We start from the raw sequence: 27,143 nt of genomic DNA, 5'->3' as shown, positions 1-27,143 counted from the left end.
GCGGTGACAGTTAAAAACTCTCTTATGCCCCCTCTTTCAATTGGTATGTGATTGGTACCCAGGTGCCTCACGGTTGGAAAAATATATCACTTTGAAATGAGATGAATCTTTTTGAATCACCCTGCATATAAAACAGGCTCCCATCTTTTTATAGGGCTTTGACAAACAGCAATCTACCAAGCTTGGCCTGATGATGTTTTTGGCACTATGTTTAATATTTTAAAACGTCTGCTTCAAGTTAAATGTTTAAAGTCTAAATGTTCTCAATTGTAATAGGAATTTGGCATTTTTCATGCTTTGATGGCGGTCCATAGAGGGCTAGATCTCTATTAAAGGATCGAAAATAATATCACACTTGTAAATACTGACCTTGAAAAAGTCTAAAATGATACCTCAAATGCTTAAGTTTGAAATTTCTCATTTATAACCTTCACAGAGTGACTCTTAGAGGGCTAGGACCACCGGTGAAGAATCATCATTATCGTGATCCGCAGCCTCAAACATACAACAGCACTCTAAATGCCTGTGTTACCAGACCTCATTTTTTTTTTTGGAAGTTTTGTATCCTATTAGTGGGTGAATCCCTGGGGCTGGTTGACATGGCATGCACAACATGCCATACTGTACATTTTGCTGAAGACACCTATTGGTTTACTCTTTATCATAACGATATAATTTCCTGCACAAAATATTTTTCAAAAACGTACTAAAAAGGATTTTTTTTTTTTTTTTTTGTTCTAGAGGGCCAAAACCAGGAGGGAACCTCAAAAAGCTCAAAGTCGTGCACAACTAGACCACAAGACAAGTTGAATGGTATTTCATAAGTGGGTATTTTCTTCTGCCAGTGAGTCAGGAGGCACTTTACAAAAAACACTTTAGTGATCCATTATCCAACCCGCTATATCCTAACTACATGGTCACGGGGATCTGCTGCAGCCAATCACAGCCAACATGGGGCGCAAGGCAGGAAACAAACCCCGGGCAGGGCGCCAGCCGGTGGGTGCGCACACACACACACACACACACTAGGGACAATTTAGAATCGCCAACCTGCATGTCTTTGGACTGTGGGAGGAAACCCACGCAGACACGGGGAGAACATGCAAACTCCACGCAGGGAGGACCCGGGAAGCAAACCCGGGTCTTCTAACTGCGAGGCAGCAGCGCTACCCACTGTGCCACCGTGCCGCCCACTGTAGTTATTTTCAGGGCTGTGGAGTCGGTAGATAAATGCTCCGACTCCTCGGTTTCTAAATCTTCCGACTCCCCGACTCCGACTCCTCTGTATGTATATACTATGCTAATGTATTTTCTACATCCATTGAAGGAAAGGAAGGCAACATACATGTCATTTCACCACAGAACTACTGGCTAGGAAGCCAACACTCTACTATAATGCCAGATTAAAGACAAACACAATGAAAACAAGGTTTTGTTTATTTTTTTTTTTAAACAAGCGTCTGGATAGTAAGAGCAGGCATAAAAATCAGGAACAGGAAATGTATTGGTTCAAAAATACAAACCACATTCTTTGGTAGTTTTAACTTTAAAAAAAAAAAAAAAAAGCTTAAATATATGAACTAAAAACTATATCTGGAAAACCTATATTAAACTTGGAATACAGTTATAGTTAAAGGAAATCATGAATCATGTTTGAATCCCATAGTCAGGTTTAAAGATTAAGTTTATTCCCTTCACTTATACAAGTGTCTCTAGTCCTGCAAAAAACATTTACCTAATTATCAGCGACAGTTAAGGCCCCCAAATACGCAGCGATCCGTGGCCGATTTTGCCACCGACCGATGTGCATGTACAATCGCGACAATTGATTGGCGGCCGCAGATTGCGGGTGTCCACATGGACGGGCAGATCCAGCTTGCCGAAAATCACGACCACCGCCCCCATCCAAAGTAATGTGATGCCTCTGTCTGCTGCAGTGGCCGTCTCCTCTGTCAGCCAGCAGGAAGTTTGGTGACATTGTGTCACTCACCGGCCAGCTGATCAGCAGAACGAGCCTCTGCTGGAGACAGGTAGGGAGATCTGTGTTCTCGGCTCCTTCGGCCCCCTTCACTAGCGCATAGCGAAGGGGAGCCGACGGAGCTGAGAACACACCAGATGATTTTTCAGGCGTTTGACGTGATGACTCGTTGAACGGCCGAAAAATCGGCAGTGCATCTGTAAATGTATGGGGGGCTTTAGGCTCGGTTCACAGTTCCCTGTAACAGTGGAACACGACACAATGGAAAGCGGTGCCGCACCTTACCTGTGCATTACATCCCATATAGTGACGCATACAGTCAATGAAAAGCATGCTTCATGGTTACTTGACATGTTCGTTTTGTGGTAACATTATGCACTGCATGCATTGGGCTTTATTCTTACAGCAGAGAAGTAGTTCATTATGACTGTTTGTGAATTGGGACATTTCAACTTACTTTTTTAATTCCCATTTAAATTTAGTAGGAGTCGGTTAACTTTTTGCCGACTCCGACTCCAGGTACCCAAAATTGTCTCCGACTCCTCGACTCCGACTCCACAGCCCTAGTTATTTTGTAAGTAATGTTTATGCACACAAAAAATGAGTCCTCTAAATATGACCTCTGAATAGACAGAATTCAGATCAATAATTGTGTTATAATGAAGCATGAGCAAGGAAAAATTGAAGGCAAAGTTCACTTGATCATGCATCTGGATGCAACGACGCATAGTCTTCACTAGCAAGCTAGTTTGACATTCCTGAACTAGACCAGCAAGATAATTGAGTGACCAGTAAGTCAGCCTTTTAGGAGCAGCTGAAGACTCTGAAGTGGTGGCAGGTCCTACTTGTACAGCAGAGGAAAGTGTCCAAGAACAGTAAAACAATGTAGGGTACTGCAGAAAGTGTATGACTACACCGAGAAGAAACACCAGGGTTTCCTTGCCCTTAAAATTTATGAATTTGTAATCTCTATCAGCCGACCAAGTAGCCCGTAGGTGTTGAGTCAAGTGGGTTGGTAAACAAGTTGTGTGTGAATGTAAAGGCTTTGCAACGTCTAATTTTGAGGCAGGTTATGTTATTGAATTACAGTGAATTATCAGGGGTGGCACACTGTGGTGTTTCCTCATTTACACGTGTGCTGTGCTCCTGTTCATTTTCTGTTATTCTTTCCTGCACATCACTTAGCTGCTAAAAGGACCCTCACCATGCACGATATGGAAACACAAAAGCAAATTTATAATTCATCATACCCAAGGTGACCATTTCCGTGACTGAGGAGTGCTGAGATTTCAGTCCTCAAATGGTCTGAATTTGACACCACCTTAAAGGAATGACACGATCCCCCTATCCCACAAAGCAAATCAATTCAATTGTAATTTTTTACACCCCTCTTCAAACCTTCTTATATAATACGCTACCGTGGCTGTCCGTTTTGTCTGTCCAGGATTTTAAATCACCTGTAACTCACAAACTGTTTGACCAATTGACCTGGAATTTGGTACACATATACTACGTGTGACGTCTGCTATCCACTTTCAAGGTGATGATTGACCTCCAAAGTTGTTCCTGTTTTTATTTTTATTCTATTGTAGAATCAACTCTCCACAGCGGCCATGCGGCACATGCGTATTTGCGCCTTCTCATTCCCTACCACCTTAGCCATCACTTCCGCTACCTCTTCATATCTTAAATCATTCTTGAGGCAGATTGAAGACTAGAACAGCAGTGCATAAACATTAGCAGAAACAGTCTATATGAAATGGCAAGGGATCTTGTATGTGGCTGTAATATGCGTCACTGTACTGTGTGCCTTTAATTTTCTCTCTCAGTAATACTGGTTTGTATTTTCGTAAAATGCCTGTCATTTTGTCCGACAGTAATACAGTGGAACCGAAGTAATTTCCCCCATAGGATTGTATGTAAATACAATTAATCCGTTCCAGATCATATGAACTGTATGTAAATATATATATTTTTTAAGATTTTAAGCACAAATATAGTTAATTATACCATTGAATGCACATAGTAATAGTAAACTAAATGTAAAAACATTGACTAACACTAAGAAAACCTTGAACAACAGAGAAAACTAACACTGTAAGAGTTTGCGCTATAGCCTTACGACCCGTTCGCTAAAAACACATTGTTTAATGAGTTTTAAGCACAGGGAAAAAAATGAACATTTGAAAAATCCGTAATCTAATAAACAACCAAGAAAAGTAGCATTGCAACAATGCACGCGTGCGCCTGTGTGTGTGTCTGACTCTGTTGCGGGCCTGTGTGTGCGCGTGCGTGCGTGTGTGCGGGCATGTCTGTCGCTGGCGTGCGTGCGTGTGCGCATGTCTGTCTTGGTGGCGGGCTTGCGGGCGTGTGTGTGTGTGCGTGCATGCGTGTCTGTCCCCCATGTGGGCCTGCCTATGTGTGTGTCTGAGTGTGTCTCTCGTACGGGCCTGCCTGCGTGCGTACGTGTCTGTCTCTCTCTCTCTCCCTCTCTCTCTCTCACGTGCGTCTGTGTGTGTGTGTGTTTGTCTGTCTGTCTCTCTCTCTCTCTCTCGTGTGTGTGTGTGTGCGTGCGTGCGTGCATGACTGTCTCTCTCTCTCTCTCTCTCTCTCTCGCGTGTGTGTGTCTGTCTCTCGTGTATGTGCGTGCGTGCATGACTGTCTGTCTCTCTCTCTCTCCCTCTCCCTCTCTCTCGTGTGCGTGCGTGCGTGCGTGCGTGTGTGACTGTCTCTCGCGCAGGCCTGCCTGAGTGTGTGTGTGTGTGCGCGTGCATGTCTCTTGGGCGGGCCTGCGTGTCTGTCTGTCTCTCGTGCGCACGCACCTGTGTGTGTCTCTCTCTTTCTCTCTCTCTGCACACACAGGGAATGCGCAGGAAGAGACTGAACACGTGCCACGTGGCCCCGCGCATGCGCACTTCACCAGAAGACACACACGGACTCCTGGACGCACACAGGGGTTTTATTAAAGAGGATGCTACCTTTTTGAAAGGGACCCCCCAGCTCACCTTCAACCAATGCCATCTACTAATATAGGAGAAATGCTGCAATAGTAAGAAAATTACAGAGAAAGTTGCACAATAATAAAGAGTAAGTTTAAGAAATAGGGGAAAGTAAAATAGAAGATAAAAGGCAGTGAAAAAGGGGAAGAGAGACGTTAATTAGAGTGCTCCAAATATCACAAAGAGACTCCTAAGAAGGGGGAAAAAGAATACTGTGGACGCTTGAGGGCGCTGTTGCCCCGTGAAACCCAACAGACAGATACTCCATTTTTTTAATCCTTTTCTTCACTACAGTGCCTCCAAAGCACCACATCTACCAAACACAATGAATAAGCAGAATAATTCCCCTCCTGTACTCCCAGTAAGCTCTGTCACACTCCCTCCCAACCCCGGCTCACTTGCTGGGTCTCCACCAGTCCTTTTATATAGTCCTTAACCCGGACTGTATGACCCGGGTCAGATGGAGAGTTGTATTATTCTTCAGCCCAGAAGTACGTCTGCCCTTCCGTTCCCATGACGGAAGCAGAAATCCCCGTGTCTCCCTGCAGCGTCAACTGGCGGCACCCACGGTACCGAGCAGGGCTGTGAAACCAAACTCCATATCCCTAGTGCCCTATGGGAAGCCGGGGCACTGCTATGCTGCACGGAAGTTGCCATCTAGCGTCCTGGGTGTGTCGGCTGGGTTGAGCTGCCGGCCGTCCATCAAAATACAAAGTAAAATATTACTACTGAACAGTGGAGCAAGAACAATGTGAGAGAAAAAAGAAGGCAATAGGACATCCAGCAGCAGCAATCTGTTACTGATATGTAGAAGGGAATACTGATAAACCAATAAAGAAAATGTAATGGAAAGCATTTGGGGAATGGAGATGACCAGTAAAGCAAGAAAAGGGAAACAGTGCTAAGATGAAGGGAGAAAGAAGTAAAAAAAAGAACTATAAAGCAAATAATGACCTGTATGAGATCAGTATCGTGATGGTCATGAAAGCTCAATAATGCCAGGGGATACTGACCAGTCCAAATAGATAGATGTTTGGACAGCAAATCTGCTGTACTTGGCAGTATTGCTTTGTCTTCTTTTGTCCTTTGTTTCCTACATATTAAAGACCGTTAACAGAATGGTCTGTAAAGTAAAGTAGCACCTGTCGGTACAGAAAAGCATATTCATAAAATTGATGATTTACATATATTCAAAGAAAATCATAAGCATACAGTATATGAAAATAAGTATTATATCCTAATGTGCGCTGGTATAGTAAGGGTTACATCATAAAAAGCCTGCACCTGTATATTTTATTATTTTTCTCTTTGCAGCTGCAAACCACCAATATCTTTCTGCTAAGCTTAAAACTTTAGTCAGGGACACTAAACATGAGGCGATGGATGACAAGCCATGGAAAGTGTGTTTTATAAGAAACAGCATCATTGTCTTAGAGATGCAGCTGCCTAGACCTCTAGCCTTGAGGGGTGTGTGTGTGTGTGTGTGTGTGTGTGTGTGTGTGTGTGTGTGTGTGTGTGTGTGCAACAAGAAACTATTCATTTGAGCAACATAGTATCTTCCGTGCGGGTCCGCCTGATTCCAACTTGCTGGCTGGAATTGATCGATTTAAACAGGTCTCAGCCACCTGCACAGGGTAAGGAGTAATGTTGGAAAGTTTCAGTCCGATGATGGACATTAGGTAATGGAGAAGAGCTGCCGAGTGGGTGTGATGAGCAGAACAAAGCACTGTTCTCATTAGGCTGGGAAATACTGGTGTGACTAATCGGAGGCAGGTCCAAGGCTACAAGATGATTGGAAGACAGATGAGGATAAATAATGAGTTTTATGATAAGAATTGTAATAAAAGTGTGGTCCAGCCATTGCTGGGTGCTCAGTTCATATGAACCGGTGACCGTGTGTGCATCACGTAATAAAGCTTGATTCTGCTGCTTGTCCTGAGACTCCGAGTGCCTCCTTTGGGGATTAGGGTGCCCATGCCTGATCCGCTTTAACTGCAGGGTACTTCCACAGAGGGTAAGAGATGTTCCATCTTCCAGGTCACCAAACACAATACCAGCACTACTTTGGTCTTCTGCCAAGATACAAATAGTTTTGCACAAAATGTGTAATCATTATGTGCAATTTATAGACCGTTGGCTGACATCCTCTGGCCCTTATAGAGTCTTTGACTTTCTTGAAATTTAGAGACTGTAGTCTTCTACAGTATTAAACATACACTGAAATAATTAACTCCTTGAGGGCTGAATATTTTTTCCAAAAAACACAGTTCCTGAAAAGCAATGGTTTCATACAGAAATCAACATAAAACGTCTGTTGCTGCATGCTGCGGCTTCCAGTTTGTCAAGAATGTGTGACAGGATTGGTGCCAGGCTGTCTTCGTGTGGCTGGGGCAGCAGCAGTGGTCATGGTCACAGTGCATTGCAGCCTGGTTTCTACCTCTCATCATTGTTAAGTGGCAGTCCTCCCAGTGAACTTTGCTGCAGGCGTGTCAGCTACATGAACCTGTTGAGCACCACGATTAGCTGGGGACCAGTCACCTGAAGCTGGAACCTCACATTCGTTTTCAATCACTTGTATCAAAATCGGAGTCCAAAAAGTCATAGTCCAGTTCAGAGATAATAGGCAAAACCCATTCGCTTTGATCTCTCGCCATTATGTCAGTGCCATTTTTGTTCTTGTTTGCACCTTACGACTCGCATGAGTGCAGGAAATCTCTGTCAAACCAATGAAGCTAACTTTCCTTCTAGCAACGAGAGTCCAACTAAAACATAACGGTTGGTTTTGTTACAGTTTACAGTTGATTACCACCGTCAACGCCTCCTTTTGACAAAAGTCGACATCAGTCCTGAAAGAGTTAATAAAGCAAGTATTTGCTGACGCTTATCCGAAACAGCCATAAACAGTAAAGCATTGGCTGCAGATTGATTTATATTAATGGTCAACTGGTATGGGATCGTGACAGCTAAGGAGAATAATATTTTCTTCTGGATTCTTTTACTCAATATAAGTAGAATATCATTAGCTTTTCAGTATTGATTATCTACATGTACTGGGTGGGGTTTTTCACCATCTTTTAAGATTAATTACAGTTAGCTGTTACTATGATTGTATTTTTAATTGGACGGATTTGTCACCTTTTTGTTTTTAAAAAATTGTCTTTGATTATGGCATTTTAACACTTCTGTTGTAATGCATATAACTGAAAACAAAGTATAATTTAATTGTCAAAAAAAATGTGTTGCATCCATTATAAATGTTGATTACTTGAGCATCACAATTTTGAGAGATTTTGCTCCCAAATTTCATCACGATAACTCACTGAAATCTGTCTATAGAACACGTGACTAGAATTTAGAACAGAAATTATAATGTGGTATTTATTTTATTTTAATTTAAGTGAGTTCTTGATTGAAACAGGTGTGGCAGTAATCAGGCCTGGGGGTGGCTACGGAAATTGAACTCGGGTGTGATACACCACAGTTAGGTTATTTTTGAACAAGGGGGCAATTACTTTTTCACACAGGGCCATGTAGGTTTGGATTTTTTTTTTCTCCCTAAATAATAAAAACCATCATTTAAAAACTGCATTTTGTGTTTACTTGCGATCTTGGGTGCTGCAACAGGACAATGACCCAAAACACACCAGCAAATCCACCTCTGAATGGCTGAAGAAAAACAAAATGAAGACTTTGGAGTGGCCTAGTCAAAAGCCCTGACCTGAATCCAATTGAGATGCTATGGCATGACCTTAAAAAGGCTGGTTCATGCTAGAAAACCCTCAAATAAAGCTGAATTACAACAATTCTGCAAAGATGAGTGGGCCAAAATTCCTCCAGAGCGCTGTAAAAGACTCATTGCAAGTTATCGCAAACGCTTGATTGCAGTTATTGCTGCGAAGGGTGGCCCAACCAGTTGTTAGGTTCAGGGGGCAATTACTTTTTCACACAGGGCCATGTAGGTTTGGATTTTTTTTCTCCCTAAATAATAAAAACCATCATTTAAAAACTACATTTTGTGTTTACCTGTGTTATATTTGACTAATGGTTAAATGTGTGTGATGATCAGAAACATTTTGTGTGACAAACATGCAAAAGAATAAGAAATCAGGAAGGGGGCAAATAGTTTTTCACACCACTGTATATTGTTGAGGGGTTGTCATTTCCCAATGTCTAGTGTTTCTTGGAGCTACAGATGTGTACAAGTATTGGACAGTAAAGGATCTGAGAGGAGGCTCCCTACATCTGTTCTGACCATCTGCTTTTTCTGACAGGTCAACCTTGTGGGAGTTAGCAGCGGGTGAAGTCCAGAGCCGTGAAAATGGACATGGCATGGTGGATGGTGAAGAGGAAAAGTGCGCTGCAGGAAGAGAAAGGGTGGTGTTCTTCATGGGCAGCAAAGGAGGGGTAATGATATTTCCATATAGAAATGTGTGATTTTCATTTAAAATGCACCAGTCATTAAAACATTGGGAAATGTGCAGTAAAAGGCATAGCAATACCCAACAAAGTAGTATATTTAGAAAAATAGTCTATGGGTTTAATTTAGGAGAAATTAAATTGTTTTACATTGAATACATAAACTATTTTCAGTCTGTGTAACATCTGAGTATACTTCTATTTTGTTGTTGAGGTAACATTAAAGGGATATGCACTCATGTTGCGGTTCCCTTTTGCTTCTGCAGTATTTCTCCTTCTTTTTTTTTTTTTTTCTAGTATTGTAAAGAGTGAATTATCAAGGTTTTTAACAGTTATATTAAAAGATGTTACTGCTGCAGACAGCGCAAATGGTTTTGCACTCGGTGATACAGTTTTATCCAGTACCCAAAATGCATACTTGGCTGGAGAAATCATTTTGTATTCTTTCTTATCATGAAACAAAACAAAGCCTTTCCATTTCGCGATTGTTTCAAGCTAAATATTTTATATATTATAAATAAATATAATATACTCACTTATTCATAGTTGTTCAGCATAAAAAGTAGTTTGAGCATGGATGTATTTGTATTCCTGTCACTGACGAAACAACTATTGAATGAATATTGAATATTCACTAAAAGGCAAAAAATACATTTTTCTTTAACCAGAATTTTTGTGGTTATATGTGACTACCGTATATACTCAGGTCTTGAAACCCCAAAAAATGATCATAAAATCAGACACCAACTTATATGTCCGTTTAAAAATGCGCCACTTAATTTTTTTTTTTTTTTTTTACATCTTCTTGCCTCCTCCAATCTCACACCAGTTTCTTAGACGCATTGAATTTTGTTGCAGCAGCGCAGTTACCAATTTCTTTCACTACTTCAATAACGTTTAATTTAAAACCAGCTTCATATTTCTTCTGATTGAACACTCCATCGTAGATAAGGGATGCTCTTACGATAAAGGTGTATGAGGGTGTGAGATACAAAAAACACAAAACAGTGCAAACGTCGCTTTGGAATAGTGTGGGTATTACTGTGAGGGCACGTAGGCACAATACATAGGAAAAAAGGCAGCGTGCTCCGTGGTTACTCTCTCAGGTGTGCATTAGCATATCATAATCTCTTGCGTGAGTTTTCCACATTTGACTTATACGACCACATTATAAAATACCCAAAATTATAATGTAAAATCAAGTCCCGACTTATCCGCGGGAGAACTTATCCACAAGTATATATGGTAAATAAAATCGTGGGGAGCGCATAAATTAATTCATTCAATCAATTAATCGAATAGCTACTTTCATCATAAAATATAAAAAAAAAAAAAAAATTGTAATTCCCCAACATGTTAAACAAGTTTCAAAAATTGTTTAAATTAATTAATGTGCACCCCACAATTTAATTTAGTCACATATAACCACGAAAATTGTGGTTAAAGAAAAAAATATTTTTTTGCTTTTTGGTGCATTTATAGCTAAAGTAAATAAAATTGTTTCACTTAAAAATTTTTTTATATATTTTTTTATACATGGTTTCCCCATTTCAGGGCACCGTAATGTTTGGGACAATTGGCATCACTGGTGTTTGTGATTCCTCGGTGCGTTTCAGTGCTTCATTAGTGCAGGTGTAAGATACCTTGGCTCGCTTCAGCCTATAGACTGACTACCTTTGGAGTCTCCAGTTGCCATTGTTCAACATGGGGGAAAAATGGGGGGGGCCATTTATAAAAAGTGTTGTCATCACTACATGTTGTAGCCGAAATGTATGCAAATACCCTTAAAGTCTGCAATGGGAACTTTAATCTTGTCTAAATTGTTTTGTTTTGTAATTTGAAACTGTGGAGTAGAGGGGTAAATCAATGAAAAAATGTGTCTTTGTCCCAGACATTTTGGAGGGCACAATATATACAGTATATAGCATGAAATGTTGGTGCAGGACAAAGCAGGTTGCTTAGGGTGCCATTTGATAAAAAACAAATACCCTGTTTAATTGCAAACAAAAATCAGGCAAAATAATGTAAATTAAGCACTTCATTGTGCATTTTTTTAACAGCAATTAGTCGTCTCTATCTGACAGTAGTGATAGTTTCTGGCTCAGGTCATATAAAATGAGACACCATCCTCCATGTGCAGTCGTCTTTTATATTCTGCAGACCAGAAGGGCTGGGGCTTCTTTCACTTTGGTGCCCTCAAGGGGTGGTTTCTCGAGGCTATGAGGGAAGAAGCAGACAAGACTGTCTTGTCCCGGGGTGGTATTACTTACACTAGACAAATGTGGAAGGTGACTCTCAGGTGCACATTCGTGACACAATATGTTTAGTTGTCCCATTATTTCATTTCATTTTTTTTGGTAATATACCCAAAAATCAGAGTGTATGTGAAAATGGCATTATTTCATGAAATTTCATTTAAAATTAGAGAGACAGAAAATGTATTTTGCAAGGATATTAAGCAAGCCTGGTTCCCACTTCTTAAAGGACTGAAAGATGTCCCAAACAGACTTATCAAGTTGAGCTGTGTGGTGTTTTTGATGAGATTCACAGAATATTTTGAACATTAGTTGTTAACCTTAACTGAAGTGTGTTAGCAGGACAAAGGAAAAGGTAAAAACTGCTTTCTTTCTTTTTTTATAGGGCAAGACAACTCTGATCCTCCGCTTTCTTGAAAGGTAGTGTCCCGTCTAATCTCATTTGTTTCTTGAAAGAACCTGAAAAGCAACCATAGTAACAATGGCTTTTTGTCCAAAAAGGGATGAGCTTCCAAAATCTACACTAGCTCTAGAGTATACATTTGGACGGAGAGCACGGGGGCACAGCACGGTAAGTGAACAATTCTGAGTAAAGATCTAGTAGAATGGAATTTTTTTTTTCTGATTTGCTAATAGCTTGTGGTGACATGTATTTTTTTTCTGAAATGCGGAAAGACTGAGTCTTTGGTACAAGCAAGTTGCATCCTGGTCTCAATCCATTAACATTGGAATTGGTTTCTGAAGTTTGTTCTGTGTAGTTTGGTTATTGACTGGACCACTGCAAGCTGATTTCTAAACTGGGATGCACCTAATTTAATTGTTTCCTTTCACTTGAGTTTTTATCTGAGGCTCTTCTGTTTCAGCCAAAGGATATGGCTCACTTCTGGGAGCTTGGTGGCGGCACCTCCCTATCTGATCTTGTGCAAATCCCAATCACTGCAGAAACTGTAAGGTATGCTCTTTATAATACTAGAAGTGAATCTCTGGACAGATCTTGATAAAAATGACTGAAATTAGTTTTAGGGAGCGACGTTAATTTTTCCTGGTTCTTTGTTAGCTGCACTCCACACATCTGGCTGGTTATTGTCCATTTGTTTTTGGATTTGCCTTTGCCTTCACTAACAAAAGATTACCATTTAGTCATATCATCCAGAATCCTGCACTTGGTCACTGGTACTAGAACAGCCCAATAAATAGTGCAGGTAGCCTTGTGCTAGCCTCAGTAACACAGTTCTACAGAATGAGAAAGGTAGCGTCATCAGTTTCTAGACTTCCCTTGTTTATTTATTCTGTAGTGTATTATCATTATTTATACTTGCTGACCCCAGGGATCGTAAGTTCTCAGAACTGTGAAAGAAACAGCCATTTCTGTTCATTTTTGCCTCATAATTTGAATTCGGTTGAGCACTTTAGAACCCTCACGTCTTTGGTTTTCATTAAGAAAGTTTACTAGCTATCTCTCTTTAGACAGCACTATTGGTTCTCCTGCTTGCTATCATGACCATAGACTTATCTTCATTCAGGAACCGAGGTATATTTGTCAAAATGATTAACAATTGCGGAGCTGATAGGTCATATCCCAATGTAGGTCACAGGCTAATCCCTAGGAGAAGACTTTGCTGGTTTTCGCTTAGCAGTCTAGATGTTCATTGCCTTACCCCCTAATTGTCATTAACTTGGACAAATTCTGCCTTCTTGTTGGTGTCCCTTCATTCTCCTGTCCAGCCCCTGTCCATGGTGGTAGTTCTGTAGTAGTTTGTTCTGACTCTGGCCTGTACCTGTCTAAGATTGAGTAGAGCCATAATGTTGCCTACTTAACTGGTTTCAACACTAAAAATGATATAACTAATGTTAGTTTTACTTTCTCCTCCCAACCTAAAGACATCTACATACTTAATAGTCAGGCAGCCAGGCTCACTTGCCAAGAATGAGTGGTTGTATGGTGCCATTTGGCTTTATGCAAGTATACTTTAGCTGCAGCTTCCATTTTAAAAATATTTCTGTCTCTTATGGGCTATATATTTTCTTTATTGAAGTACCCAATTCTCCTTCTAGTGTGTGTACTTATTTTTCAGAGCTCTAGCTGTTGTCTTGCTCGTGGATCTCTCCAAACCAAACAGTCTGTGGTCTACTATGGAGAAGCTGCTTCAGGTCACTAAAACACAGGTGAACAAAGCTTTGGCTGAACTTGCAAAGATGGATACTAAGGGAAGAGCTGAACTGGGAAAGCTAGAGTTTAAGCCACAACTCAAAGACCATCCGGTGAGACTTCTTAGCTAAACAAGTTAACGTCCGTCTGTATAATACTACATTCTGTTTTGATCTCTTACTGTTGTTGAAATGGTTTCAGCATATTTTAAATTAGAAGGCTTAACAATAGCTCAATAGGATAGGTGAGACTGTGTCATAAAATGGCATGCATAGCTTATTATTCATATGCGATTAAGGGCTTTTTTTCTGTATTTCTTGTTTCAGCTGACAAGATTAAGTAATTCTTAGCATAGTATATTGAACTGTGTAGTTTACAGAATACAGTGCAATAGTTAATATGAGAATCCCTGAAGGCTGCTTGTGCTGATTGACGCATTTACGAAACAAAAGACGCTGATAGAGAGGTGCGAAGGGATTTAAGGTGGGCCGGGATCAAGTTTTTTTCCTAGGCTTTAGGGATTCTAGTGTTAAGTAAGTTATAAATTGTACTGAGTTCTAACCTATCCTATGCTGAAGTATGCACTCTGTCCAAACTTCTAGACAACCAAAACAGAATTGCACGTACTTGCATTGTACTGGTCTGTGGTGTATTTCAATGAGTTCTATTAAGAGTTATAAGCTGTACAGAACTGTGCCGTGCTGTACTGTATACCTCATATCCTTCTGGCCTTGTTACATGCAGTATGCACTTATTGTATATTACAATATATCCAGGTTGTGTTAATAATTAATAACATTTATATAGCAGTTTCTAACCTACACAAAGGACTTTACATAGGTAGTTAGGAGCCACTTTAACTGCCACCAATGTGTAGCATCCACCTCGTTGACATGACAGCAGCCATTCTTGTGCCAGTATGCTCACCACACACCAGCCATTAGCTGGCCAACTGTCTCTCTCTCTCTCTCTCTCTCTCTCACTCCTTCACCAATAAGGAGCAGCAGATGATTAGGGTGCCAGAATGACCAATCTGTGTTAGGCAATTGAGCCAGAACATCAAGAAACACCATAACACTTTGAGAAGGATACCCAGGGATCTTTTATGACCACAGAGAGTCAGGACCTTAATTTTATGTTTGAACTGAAGGATGGCAGTGCACTGGGGTTTTGGGATCCACACACAGAGTAAGTTCACACTGTTGACCACACCAACACCTCTTTTAGCAGCAACCCAAACTTTTCCTACATGGTGTCCCATCCAAGTACCGTCCGAACCCAAACATACTTAGTTTCAGGTGGATTACCTGTTCTGAAGTGCAGGTGGCATGGAATGGCCTTTATGTGCAGATTATATAACTTAAGATCGTTACATTTCATAGTGCAGTTTAGTACATGTGCTGATGTGACTTTTAGAATACAGAGTCATCGGTAGGGCATAACGCAGGTGTTTATTTTGTAAAGGTATTCACTGCACACAGTTCATACACTACTTTAATTATGTTATGGAGTTATCTGCAATGTGTAGATTTCTGGTATTAGTATGCTGAAAAATATCTTCATGGGCTTTTCCTTGGGGATTTTGGTTTTCCTGTCTATGCCAAGGATATGTGTCTTAGGTTATTTGCATTCTGTCCAGCGTTAGTTACTGTAATACACCTAGTGCTGCAGGGATAGGCTTCATGTCCCAAGAAATGAATACATGGATGGACTGAAATTCTAGCTTTTTACTTTCTCATGTTCGAAGTGTAGGGAAAGTATTAGAATCCTCTAAAAATTCCATTTCGAGATTTTGATGAATCTCGATGTTTTAGACCTCCCCTAGTCCAAAAATACAATATTTGGAATTATGTCTGTGTGTATAACTGTATAAATACGATAACTTGAGCTTTCATTTAGGTCAACCAAATTTTGCATACAAGTATTTGGTAGAAAACGTAGATTTCTACCAACTTTTGGGCTATTTCCGCTAACCAGAAGTGGTACTTATCTTTTATTCATGCAGCTGCAGAGTCTTGATTTATTCAACTTTACTTTTATAATAATTGTTCAATATATTATTAACTTGATTTGATTTGGTGCTGATGGTTCTTTAATGTACATAATATAAAAATATAATCATTGTCTTGCGGTTTACTCCATCACCATATCTGAGTATATGAGAAAGTCTAGAGGAGACCACTCCCGATTTTTATATACAAAATTCTTTGCTGTGTTGAATGCCACAAAAGGCTACAGTACTTTGAGCTGTTTGCTGTATGGAGCATGTACATACAATATTTACACATTTGCTCTTTAATACTTTTTTGTTGTACTGCTTACTTGTCCATAGTGTACAGAGTTGTGCTCTCTGTCCAGTGTTACTGTATGAACTCATTCAAGTTACTTGCTGAAATTTACTGGTTCTTATTTTTAGCAGGCCTCCAAAGTATTTCCTTGCTCCTTTTTGATAAATGTTTTATTTGAAATTATTACAGGACCGTGAGCTGATTGATGTTTTTCCTGTTCCTTTACTTATAATTGGAAGCAAGTATGACATTTTCCAGGTAAGCCTCAGCCTTTTTCAGAGACTCTAAAGGGCTTAATGTTATTCTGCATGTGACCATTTTAGATTTATAAAAATATTTACTGCCTGTTTTGCCATTTTATTAAGTCAACAACACCCACATAAAAAAGCAATAACACAGGATTTTGTGTAGGGTATGATTTAACCAAACGTGTAGCAGTATTTTCATTTCATTTATCAGTAGTATGTGACCAGGGTTATTTGTTAACAAAACCTTCAGCAAACTGCTTTCTGGGAGTTGCTGTGAGCATACTCTGAGCGTGATTCAAAGTCTCTGCTTTAGGTGGACTCAACGTTTCTTAGGGCTGGAGATACACAAGAACAGTAAAATAAGGTGTTAAAATAAATAGTGGTTGGCTTGGTTGGTAGAAAAGAGGGATGAAGCACAGTGTCTGGGCATTTAGTGTCACAGATTAAAATAACTCCATGCTTGATTCTGCATTGTGTATTCTAAGAAGCTTTAGTATAAATGTACTGTTACTGTGTCCTACAGATCAAAGGCACAGTATTAGATATTCATGCTCGCCAATGTACATCAATACTGCCAAAAGCAACAGCCACCTCACCTGTCATTGTATATGTACCGGACTGTGTATGTAACCAAAAAATATATATTGCTGACCACAATGTCAGACCTGCAGTTCCCAAGATGCACATACTGAGGTCTGTCTGTAAGATAGTCCACGATCCATGCCACCAGGTGTGCGTCTACTCTCTGTCTAATCTCTGTCAGCTTGTCCCTAAGGAGCCAGAGGTTGGATGGTGTTGAAGGCGCTAGAGAAGTCCAGAAACATAATTCTTATAGCACCACTGCCTCTGTCCAAGTGGGAGAGGGATCGGTGTAGCATATAGATGATGGCATCCTCGGCTCCACCTTCTCCTGGTATGCGAACTGCATGAAATATATTTATATATATTCATCACTTGAACTGTGTACATTATATAATATAGAAGTTTTTCACAAATTCATTTTTGTTTTGTTCTGGTTAATGTAGCTTTTGTAATAATCCCCAGTTCAAAGTTACTAACCTTCAGTCCAAAGTTTCAGGCTCAGGAATTTTTCTTTTCCCTTAACCCCATACCCTGCCATTCATCCTCAGACTTCCATTATACCATGTTATGTTTTCAGGACTTTGAATCAGAAAAAAGGAAGATGATTTGTAAGACTCTGCGCTTTGTTGCTCACTATCATGGAGCTTCTTTGGCTGTAAGTAATGCTGTAGTGATTTCAGGCTTACATATTTACATATTTAAGACAGATTGAAATGGGTTTTATTTTTCCCTGGTCTTTATTTTATTTTATTTTTTTTTTTTAATGTCTTAGTTTTCTAGCGCAAAAACTGAAAGCTTTGTGTCCAAAACCCGAGTGTTTCTCAGCCATCTTGCATTTGGTACAGACAGAGGGTGAGTCAGTCTTTCTTAGTGGATTGCTAGCTCCAAAGAGGCACCTGTTTCTGATTCCTATTGTCAGCAAATGAAAGCACAACTGATGAAGACAAGGCAAACAATCTCCAGAAAGTATTTATAAAAATCAGTAAGAAAATTGCAAATTATTTTTGCCCTGTGACTGAAAAAATGTATTAATACAGCATATACGTGTTGTGGAATCTGGAGTCACTTTGCCTTTCATTGAGAATATATTGTCAGTACAGCCCAAAACCCAAGCAGTAACTCCCACATTGAGAATAATCAAACACCCAATGAAGCAGCTCATTCAGAGGATAAAATAACCTTCTGGACTGCATGCCTATTTGCCATGCTTTACTTCTTCACTAATGCAGGTCTTCCTGTGTAATACGATGTTGCAGATGGTGCTCTGAAAGATGCTATTGCTTGCCATTCCTAGCAATGTATATTATGCTTTATAATATTTGTAATGTCAAATCAAGTTTATTGTCCTGGGTTCCTAGTGCAATGAAATTTCTTATTTGAATATCTCCTCAACGCATGACAAACATCAAAATAATACTAAGCACGTAACATACAGTGGGTATAGAAAATAATCCCCTCTTCGAAATATTCCTTTTTTTTTTTTTGCTTTACAGCCTTAAATGAAAACATACAAACAAAATATTTCTTTCTAGCTTTCATTACTCAATGCAACCTATAAACATCCAAATGAAAGATATCACAGCTACAGTTCAAAGAAATTCTAGAAAATCAAAGACAAGACATACTGAGATTAATAAAGGATCACCCCCCAATGTCAGTATTTTGTTGAACCACCTTTTGCTTTAATGACAGCCCTGAGTCTGTTGGGTTTCTTCTCTATCAGCTTTGCACATCTAGATTGAGCCTACTCAATATTTGCCCCCCACTCTTCTTTACAGAACTGTTCAAGTTCGTTCAAATTGGATGGTGAGCGTTGGTGGTCTGCTATCTTCAAATCTTTCCACAGATTTTCAATGGGATTTAGATCTGGGCTCTGACTCGGCCACATGAGGACATTCACTTTTTTCTCCTTCAGCCACAGTATGGTCAGTTTTGCTGTGTGCCTCAGATCGCTGTCGTGTTGAAAGGTGAACGTTCTGGCCATCTTCAACTTTCTGACAGAGGGTAGCAGGCCCTGCGGCAGAGAAACACCCCCACAGCAGGATGCTGCCACCTCCATGCTTTACTGTAGGTGTGTTGTGTTGTGGATGGTGAGCTGCATTGGTGTACCGTTTGCTATTGAGGCCAAATAGTTCGATTTTGGTCTCATCTGACCATAAGACCTTTTTCCTCTTGGCATCAGAATCTTCAAGGTGCATTCTGGCAAAGCTCAAACGAGCCTTAATGTGGCCATTTTTGAGAAGTGGCTTTTTCCTTGCGACCTTCCCGAACAAGCTATAATTGTGGAGCGCTTGTAAAAATTGTTGCATGCACACAATGACCATGTTTTGTCATAAAATCCTGTACCTCTCTGACCAGTTTCCTCCTTGCTCTTCCAGAATAATAGTTTTGGAAGGGGCGGCCGAATCCAGGGAGAGTCCTAGCAGTACGAAACACTTGCCACTTCTTTATTATGGACTTAACTATGGTCTGCAATGGAAATGGTGGACACTTACACCTGATTGAGTTTAGGAAGGGGGGGTGATCCTTTATTAATCTCAGTATTTCTTGTTTTTTATTTTTTAAAATTCTTCTGAACTGTAGCTGTGATATCTTTCACTGGGATGTTATAGATTGCATTGAGTAAGTAAAGCTGAAAAAAATATTGTTTGTGTGTTTTCATTTAAGGCTATAAAGCAAGAAAATGGGAATATTTCAAAGGGGGAATTCTTTTCTATACCCACTGTACATACTGTATACAGTTATATATATACAGCATAATGTTGGACCAAATTATTTCTCCTCTATTAGATGCCACTCTACTTCAACCGGAGTTCTAGTTTGTCCTCTTGTTTAGGTCATCCTCCCGGGGTTTTACCCATGATATGATATCACCGTGATAATGACCATCAGTTTTGTCTTTCTTAACAGGAAATGTGCGTCTACAGACCATAACAAGCCTCTACTGATCTCGGCTGGGATGGATTCATTAAGCCAGATTGGTGAGTAAAGTGAATTGGTCTAGTGCAGGGGTGAGCAAAGTCATTCCTGGTGGGCCGCAGTGGCTGCAGGTTTTTGTTCCAAACCAGTGGCCTAATAAGAAGCACTTATTGATCAAGTAACATTTCTGCTTCTTCTTAGTGGTCTCGCTTGTTAAGATTTTGAACCCTTATTGCTTATTTTAGTCTTAAACAGCTGTATTCTCCATTTTTAATTGCTTCTTATTAGCAACTAGCAAAATACCCGCGTTTCGCAGCAGAGAAGTAGTGTGTTAAAGAAGTAATGAAAAAGAAAAGGAAACATTTTGAAAATAATGTAACATGATTGTCAATGTAATTGTTTTGTCACTTTTGTGTGATGAGTGTTGCTGTCATATATATTACACACACACACACACACATATACACACATACATACACATATATATATATATATATATATATATATATATATATATATATATATATATATATATATATATATATATATACTGCTCAAAAGAATTAAAGGAACACTTTTTAATCAGAGTATAGCATAAAGTCAATCAAACTTATGGGATATTAATCTGATCAGCTAAGTAGCAGAGGGGGTTGTTAATCAGTTTCAGCTGCTGTGGTGTTAATGAAATTAACAACAGATGCACTAGAGGGGCAACAATGAGATGACCCCCAAAACAGGAATGGTTTAACAGGTGGAGGCCACTGACATTTTTCCCTCCTCATCTTTTCTGACTGTTTCTTCACTAGTTTTGCATTTGGCTACAGTCAGTGTCACTACTGGTAGCATGAGGCGATACCTGGACCCTACAGAGGTTGCACAGGTAGTCCAACTTCTCCACGATGGCACATCAATACGTGTCATTGCCAGAAGGTTTGCTGTGTCTCCTGCACAGTCTCAAGGGCATGGAGGAGATTCTAGGAGACAAGCAGTTACTCTAGGAGAGCTGGAGAGGGCCATAGAAGGTCCATAACCCATCAGCAGGACCAGTATCTGCTCCTTTGGGCAAGGAGGAACAGGATGAGCACTGCCAGAGCCCTACAAAATGACCTCCAGCAGGCCACTGGTGTGAATGTCTCTGACCAAACAACCAGAAAGACTTCATGAGGGTGACCCAAGGGCCCCATGTCCTCTAATGGGCCCCGAGCTCACTGCCCAGCAGCATGCAGCTCGATTGGCATTCGCCATAGAATACCAGAATTGGCAGATGCACCACTGGTGCCCTGTGCTTTTTACAGATGAGAGCAGGTTCACCCTGAGCACGTGACAGAAGTGAAAGGGTCTGGAGAAGCCATGGAGAACATTATGCTGCCTGTAACATCATTGGACCCATTGTCAGACCCTATGCTGGTACAGTGGCTCCTGGTGCACGACAATTCCTGGCCTCATGTGGTGAGAGTATGCAGGCAGTTCCTGAAGGATAAAGGAATTGATACCATTGACTGGCCACCACACTTTCCTGACCTAAATCCAATAGAACACCTCTGGGACATTATGTTTTGGTCCATCCAATGCCACCAGGTTGCACCTCAGACTGTCCAGGAGCTCAGTGATGCCCTGGTCCAGATCTGGGAGGAGATCCCCCACAACACCATCTGTCATCTCATTAGAAGCATGCACCGATGTTGTCAGGCATGTATACAAGAACACAGGGGCCATACAAAGTGCTGCGTACAATTTGGAGTTGCTGCAATTAAATTTTGGCAGTATGGACTAGCCTGCCACATATTTTTTTCACTCTGATTTTTGGGGCGTCTTTGAATTCAGGGCTCTGTAGGTTGATCATTTTCATTTCCATCAAACGATGTGGCATCCTTTCATTCCTAACACATTACCCAGTCTATATCAGTATAGATATCCAGGAGGATTTCTTTTTCCCATTGAGATCTGATGTGTTTTCAAAGTGTTCCTTTAATTTTTTGAGCAGTTTATATATATATATATATATATATATATACATTTACATCCACATATACATACATACATACATACATACATACATACATACATACACACACATATATATATACATATATATATACACAGTCTTTGGGGTGCGAGCAACTGTTGCTGGAGGTGCCAGAATCCATCAAGGAAGAAAAATCAAAAACATTATTTGTACAAAATCATAATTTATCTATCCATTCCTAAATAATTAAATGGGCAGGGCATTTCATATCAGTGCAATACGCTGCTTGTTAAAACGGATGACTCCCGCTGTTACGGCAAGTCTGCGTGGAAATTATGAACTATCGTATTTGTTCAAGTTCTATTTAAATTTTAAATAGAAGGAATTTTTATTTAGTTAAAAGAAATATCTTTGGTAGGAATGTAAGTTAAATGTAGGCATCATTGCATAAATTTTTCTTCACCATAGAAATGTAAAGAGTAAATTCGCCTTACATTCCAACCAAAGATATTTGTGTCAACTAAATAGAACTTGAAAAGATATATTTTTTTGAACGTGATCGCGCAATTCAGATCAAGTTGACGTGCACTACATCGAGCCCGCATGCTATTGTGGTTTCGCCTGCGTGCCTCAATAAGTCACCCTCCCCTCACTCTTACTTTTTTACCGTTCATCTAATGATTACACTGAGTATGGCTTTACCAAAACAATCATTGATGGCGAATAAAGTATCCATTATTCATAAAGCTTCAAGTGGGGATCTGTCTTTCTGCGTTAACCGCATATTTTTTTCATACGTCTCAAACCAAGGGGGTGCGAGGGTAAAATGAATCAGGAAGCGCTGATATATATATGTGTGTGTGTGTGTGTGTGTGTGTGTGTATATATATATAAATAGAAATAGTTTTACTGTGAAATAATGTAAAAATTACCGTTCTGACAACTCGTGTTTGCCTGACGCCAGAGAAATGACTCCACAGACAAAATATCTTGGTTTTTGGAGGTTTAGTTAAGTTTTGAAGTAAAAACAGTTCACACAAAAAGGAAAATTAAAATAACAAAAAAGAAAAGTTAATGTCAAGAAAAGTTCAGTTCTAAGCTTAATCTTGTTACATCTCAAATCGTTACTTCTTAACATTTCTGAACCATTTCAAAACGGTCAGAAAACTGTATGCTTATCCCATTTCTAAGCTTAAATGGGTCTTTCAAGGCACTTCTTTACTGGGACTTGTTCCAAACAAACTGAACTTATTATCACACTGTTATTCAGTTATAGCAAGAAGGTTCTATCTCTTGTTAACTATAGGGGAAAAGACTATACCATAAGCTATGACGTGAAAGACATTAATATTCTATTTAAATTATGTAGATCAGTGGTTTAACTATGTATGTGTGGTGTACATATATATATATATATATATATATATACACATATATATATATATATATATATATATATATATATCCACGCTTCGCAGCGGAGAAGTAGTGTGTTAAAGAAGTTATGAAAAAGAAAAGGGAACATTTTAAAATAACGTAACATGATTGTCAATATACCGTAATTGTTTTGTGAGTGTTATGAGTGTTGCTGTCATCAAGGATTTGATTATCATTATTTCTTTCAATCAGGTTTGTATTTGTAGGATGTGTTGTGTTCAAGTTACATTCATTGTTTGTCAATCGTTGTAAAGATGACAGGTTTCATTCATCAATTCGTTTCTTACTGCATCAATAAACAGCTCGTCTTCCTCTTTATCTGAGACGTAACACACTGCATGCACGGGTTTTTTTTTTTTTACACTATCTTCCTTTAGCGGGACATTGACTTTTTCCACCGTGTGCTTTGTTTCCGCAGTAGATGCACTTATGAATATTCTTGTATGTGTCAGACCCTTCATATTTTTTGCTGCCTTTTCAATTGTGTAATTCGGTTTTTGTTCAGCGCTCTTTGGAACTGCTGCTTTTTGTCTGTGCACTGCGCCAGTTCATGTGAGCCGCCGTGTACATGCATCAAGGTTCCTAGCTGTGCTGGTGCCATCTTGTGCGATGTCCACGGATGTATTTAATGTTACTAATAAAGGCAAAGCCCTCATTCACTGACTCACTCACTCACTGACTCATCACTAATTCTCCAACACCCGTGTGGGTGGAAGGCTGAAATTTGGCAGGTTCATTCCTTACAGCTCGCCTCCCAAAAGTTGGGCAGGTTTTATATCGAAATTCTATGCGTAATGGTCATAACTGGAAGCAGTTTTTCTCCATTTACTGTAATGGAGATGAGCTTCAATTTCAGCCTTTCACCTGGGGGTAGTTGGAGAATTAGTGTGAGTCAGTCAGTCAGTCAGTCTAATCACGCAGTACATAGAAAACCAGGAAGACCTCAAAAAGCGCTCAAGAAAACATGCATTATATAATTGAGAAGGCAGCGAAACAATAAGAAGCGAGCGAGTGACATATACAACCATAGTCATGAGTTCTGCTACTTCGGAAACAAAGCACGATGTAAACCTACACTTTAAATTAAGTTCATAGACAGGCTGCCGATGGCGTTTGTAATTTAGTGCCTGCCCATATAAGGCCGTCCGTCAGCGGCAATCCAATAGCAAACTGCCACGGGTAAATATTCACGGGTGAAGGACTGTGCTTATGGAGAGGAAGATGAGATGGTCAGGGTGGTGTTTGACACAAACTCAGCGAAACTGCTAGAGAAAGTTTTAAGTGCCAGGACTAAGGTAACATTAAATAAAGCTATGGACATAGCACGAGATGGCACCAGCACAGCTGGGAACCTTCGATGCAAGTACACCGAGTGGCTCCGCGTGAACTGGCGCGGTGCACAGATAAAAAGCAACAGTTCCAAAGAGCTGAACAAAACCGAATTACACAATTGAAAAGGCAGCAAAAAATATGAAGCGTCTGATAAGCATATTCATAAATGCAGCTACTGTGGAAACAAGCAGCGTATTGCACTGATACGAAATAGCTGTGTGTGTATATATGTAGATATGTATGTATATGTATATATATGTTTATATATGTGTGTGTGTATGTATGTATATATATATATATGTATTTGTGTGTATATATGTAGATATATATGTATGTATATATGTGTATATGTATAGATATGTATGTATATATATATATATATATATATATATATATATATATATATATATATATATATACATATATATATATATATATATATATATATATATGACAACAACACTCATCACTCACAACAGTGACAAAACAATTACATTGACAATCAGGTTACGTTATTTTCAAAATGTTTCCTTTTCTTTTCATAACTTCTTTAACACACTACTTCTCCTTTCTTGGTATTTTACTAGTATATATATATATATATATATAGATATATATAGATATATATAGATATATATAGATATATATATATATATAGATATAGATATATATATATATAGATATATAGATATAGATATATATATCTCACGCTTTGCAGCGGAGAAGTAGTGTGTTAAAGAAGTTATGAAAAAGAAAAGGGAACATTTTAAAATAACGTAACATGATTGTCAATATACCGTGATTGTTATGAGTGTTGCTGTCATCAAGGATTTGATTATCATTATTTCTTTCAATCAGGTTCGTATTTGTAGGATGTGTTGTGTTCAAGTTACATTCAGTGTTTGTCAATCGTTGTAAAGATAACAGGTTTCATTCATCAATTCGTTTCTTACTGCATCAATAAACAGCTCGTCTTCTTCTTTATCTGAGACGTAACACACTGCATGCACGGGTTTTTTTTTTAAACTGTCTTCCTTTAGCGGGACATTGACTTTTTCTACCGTGTGCTTTGTTTTCGCAGTAGATGCACTTATGAATATGCTTGTATGTGTCAGACCCTTCATATTTTTTTGTTGCCTTCTCAATTGTGTAATTCGGTTTTTGTTCAGCACTCTTTGGAACTGCTGCATTTTGTCTGTGCACTGCGTCAGTTCATGTGAGCCGCTCGGTGTACATGCATCGAAGGTTCCCAGCTGTGCTGGTGCCATCTTGTGCGATGTCCACGAATGTATTTAATGTTAGCTAAGACCTGGCACTTAAAAGTTTCTCTCGCAGTTTCACTGAGTTTGTGCCAAACACCACCCTGACCATCTCATCTTCGTCTGCATAATCACAGTCCTTCACCCGTGAATATTTAGCGGCAGTGCTTCTATTGGATTGCCGCTGATGGACGGCCTTATATGGGCAGGCACTAAATTATGTGGGAGGCGTAACTCCGCCTCCCACGGTTTTCGAGCAGAAGTCTATTATAGTATATGGACGAAAAAATAGGTTCCAGTTATGACCATTAAGCGTAGAATTTCTAAATGAAACCTGCCCAACTTTTGTAAGTAAGCTGTAAGGAATGAGCCTGCCAAATTTCAGCCTTCTACCTACACGGGTAGTTGGAGAATTAGTGATGAGTCAGTCAGTCAGTCGGTCAGTCAGTGAGGGCTTTGCCTTTTATTAGTATAGATAAGATGCAAATGACAAAGGAAAGCAGCAGTTCTCCGTTCAGCTTGTTACCATAAACACTTGTATGTATTTATTGTGCGCTATTTGGTTTAATTAAATACTTGGAAGAAAAGTGAAGAGAAAAAAGTCAAGGACTGAGAATTACTCCTCCATTTTAGACTTCAAATCATTTGGATGATATCCTTAGAAAAGAAAAGCAAATTGAGGATATGAGAATGACCAGACATGGCAGAGTTAAAGCACTACTGTAACATGCCATGAAATTAAATTATCGACAAGGATTGTTTTCTAATTAAACCACTGGGTTGGATCAAAAACCTGCAGCCACTGCGGCCCTCCAGGACTGACTTTGCCCACTCCGGTCTAGTGTGAAGAGTGTTCAATATGAATTCTACTAATGTTTCCCATTATGTTCAGTCTATACAAATATTGTTTTGTCTTATACATCTTTTGCTCATTTTCAAACAGCCAAAGTTGACAACTGTGCTGACAATTGTCCAGCCTGAATCATGTTAAACCAACTTTTAATAATCTACCTGAAATGCTAATAAAACTGGACATACTATATTTATGATATGTTTAAAATCCTAATGAAACTTACTTGTTATTCAGTTTTGTACTCCTTACATCACAATTTTTTTGTCATGTCTGTACACTAACAGTATGACTGTTAACATACTGTATGTGATATGCAAGATGAGACCCAGTGAAAGCAGTCCTGGTGTCCATTATCACACAGAGTGGAACGGTCAGTTTCATCCAATCTGCTCCTGAATGGACTTTATTGTGCATCATGGACTCCAGTTAATCTTTTGTTTCAATCACTGCATTTATGCCATT

General features: G+C 39.5%; 1 protein-coding gene across 2 annotated transcripts in view; it reads left to right on the top strand.

The window, feature by feature from the left end:
* Positions 1–27,143, top strand: part of dync2li1 (dynein, cytoplasmic 2, light intermediate chain 1) — a 47,180-nt gene that overhangs the window by 1,670 nt on the left and 18,367 nt on the right. Inside the window, exons 1-10 of one of the 2 annotated variants that reach the window (XM_039738577.1) lie at positions 750–824; positions 9,249–9,381; positions 12,034–12,068; positions 12,150–12,219; positions 12,512–12,600; positions 13,724–13,910; positions 16,275–16,343; positions 17,493–17,570; positions 17,688–17,767; positions 19,826–19,896. In XM_039738577.1, the coding sequence (XP_039594511.1) occupies positions 811–824; positions 9,249–9,381; positions 12,034–12,068; positions 12,150–12,219; positions 12,512–12,600; positions 13,724–13,910; positions 16,275–16,343; positions 17,493–17,570; positions 17,688–17,767; positions 19,826–19,896 (826 nt within the window). In that variant the 5' untranslated portion in view covers positions 750–810. Of the gene's footprint in view, positions 1–749; positions 825–9,248; positions 9,382–12,033; positions 12,069–12,149; positions 12,220–12,511; positions 12,601–13,723; positions 13,911–16,274; positions 16,344–17,492; positions 17,571–17,687; positions 17,768–19,825; positions 19,897–27,143 lie in introns of those variants that run through there. The other variant, XM_039738576.1, reaches the window with a different exon arrangement.

The sequence above is a fragment of the Polypterus senegalus genome, chromosome 16 (assembly GCF_016835505.1).
Source record: "Polypterus senegalus isolate Bchr_013 chromosome 16, ASM1683550v1, whole genome shotgun sequence".
NCBI classification, from domain to species: Eukaryota; Metazoa; Chordata; class Cladistia; order Polypteriformes; family Polypteridae; genus Polypterus; species Polypterus senegalus.
This window is presented reverse-complemented; position numbering and strand designations above follow the sequence as displayed.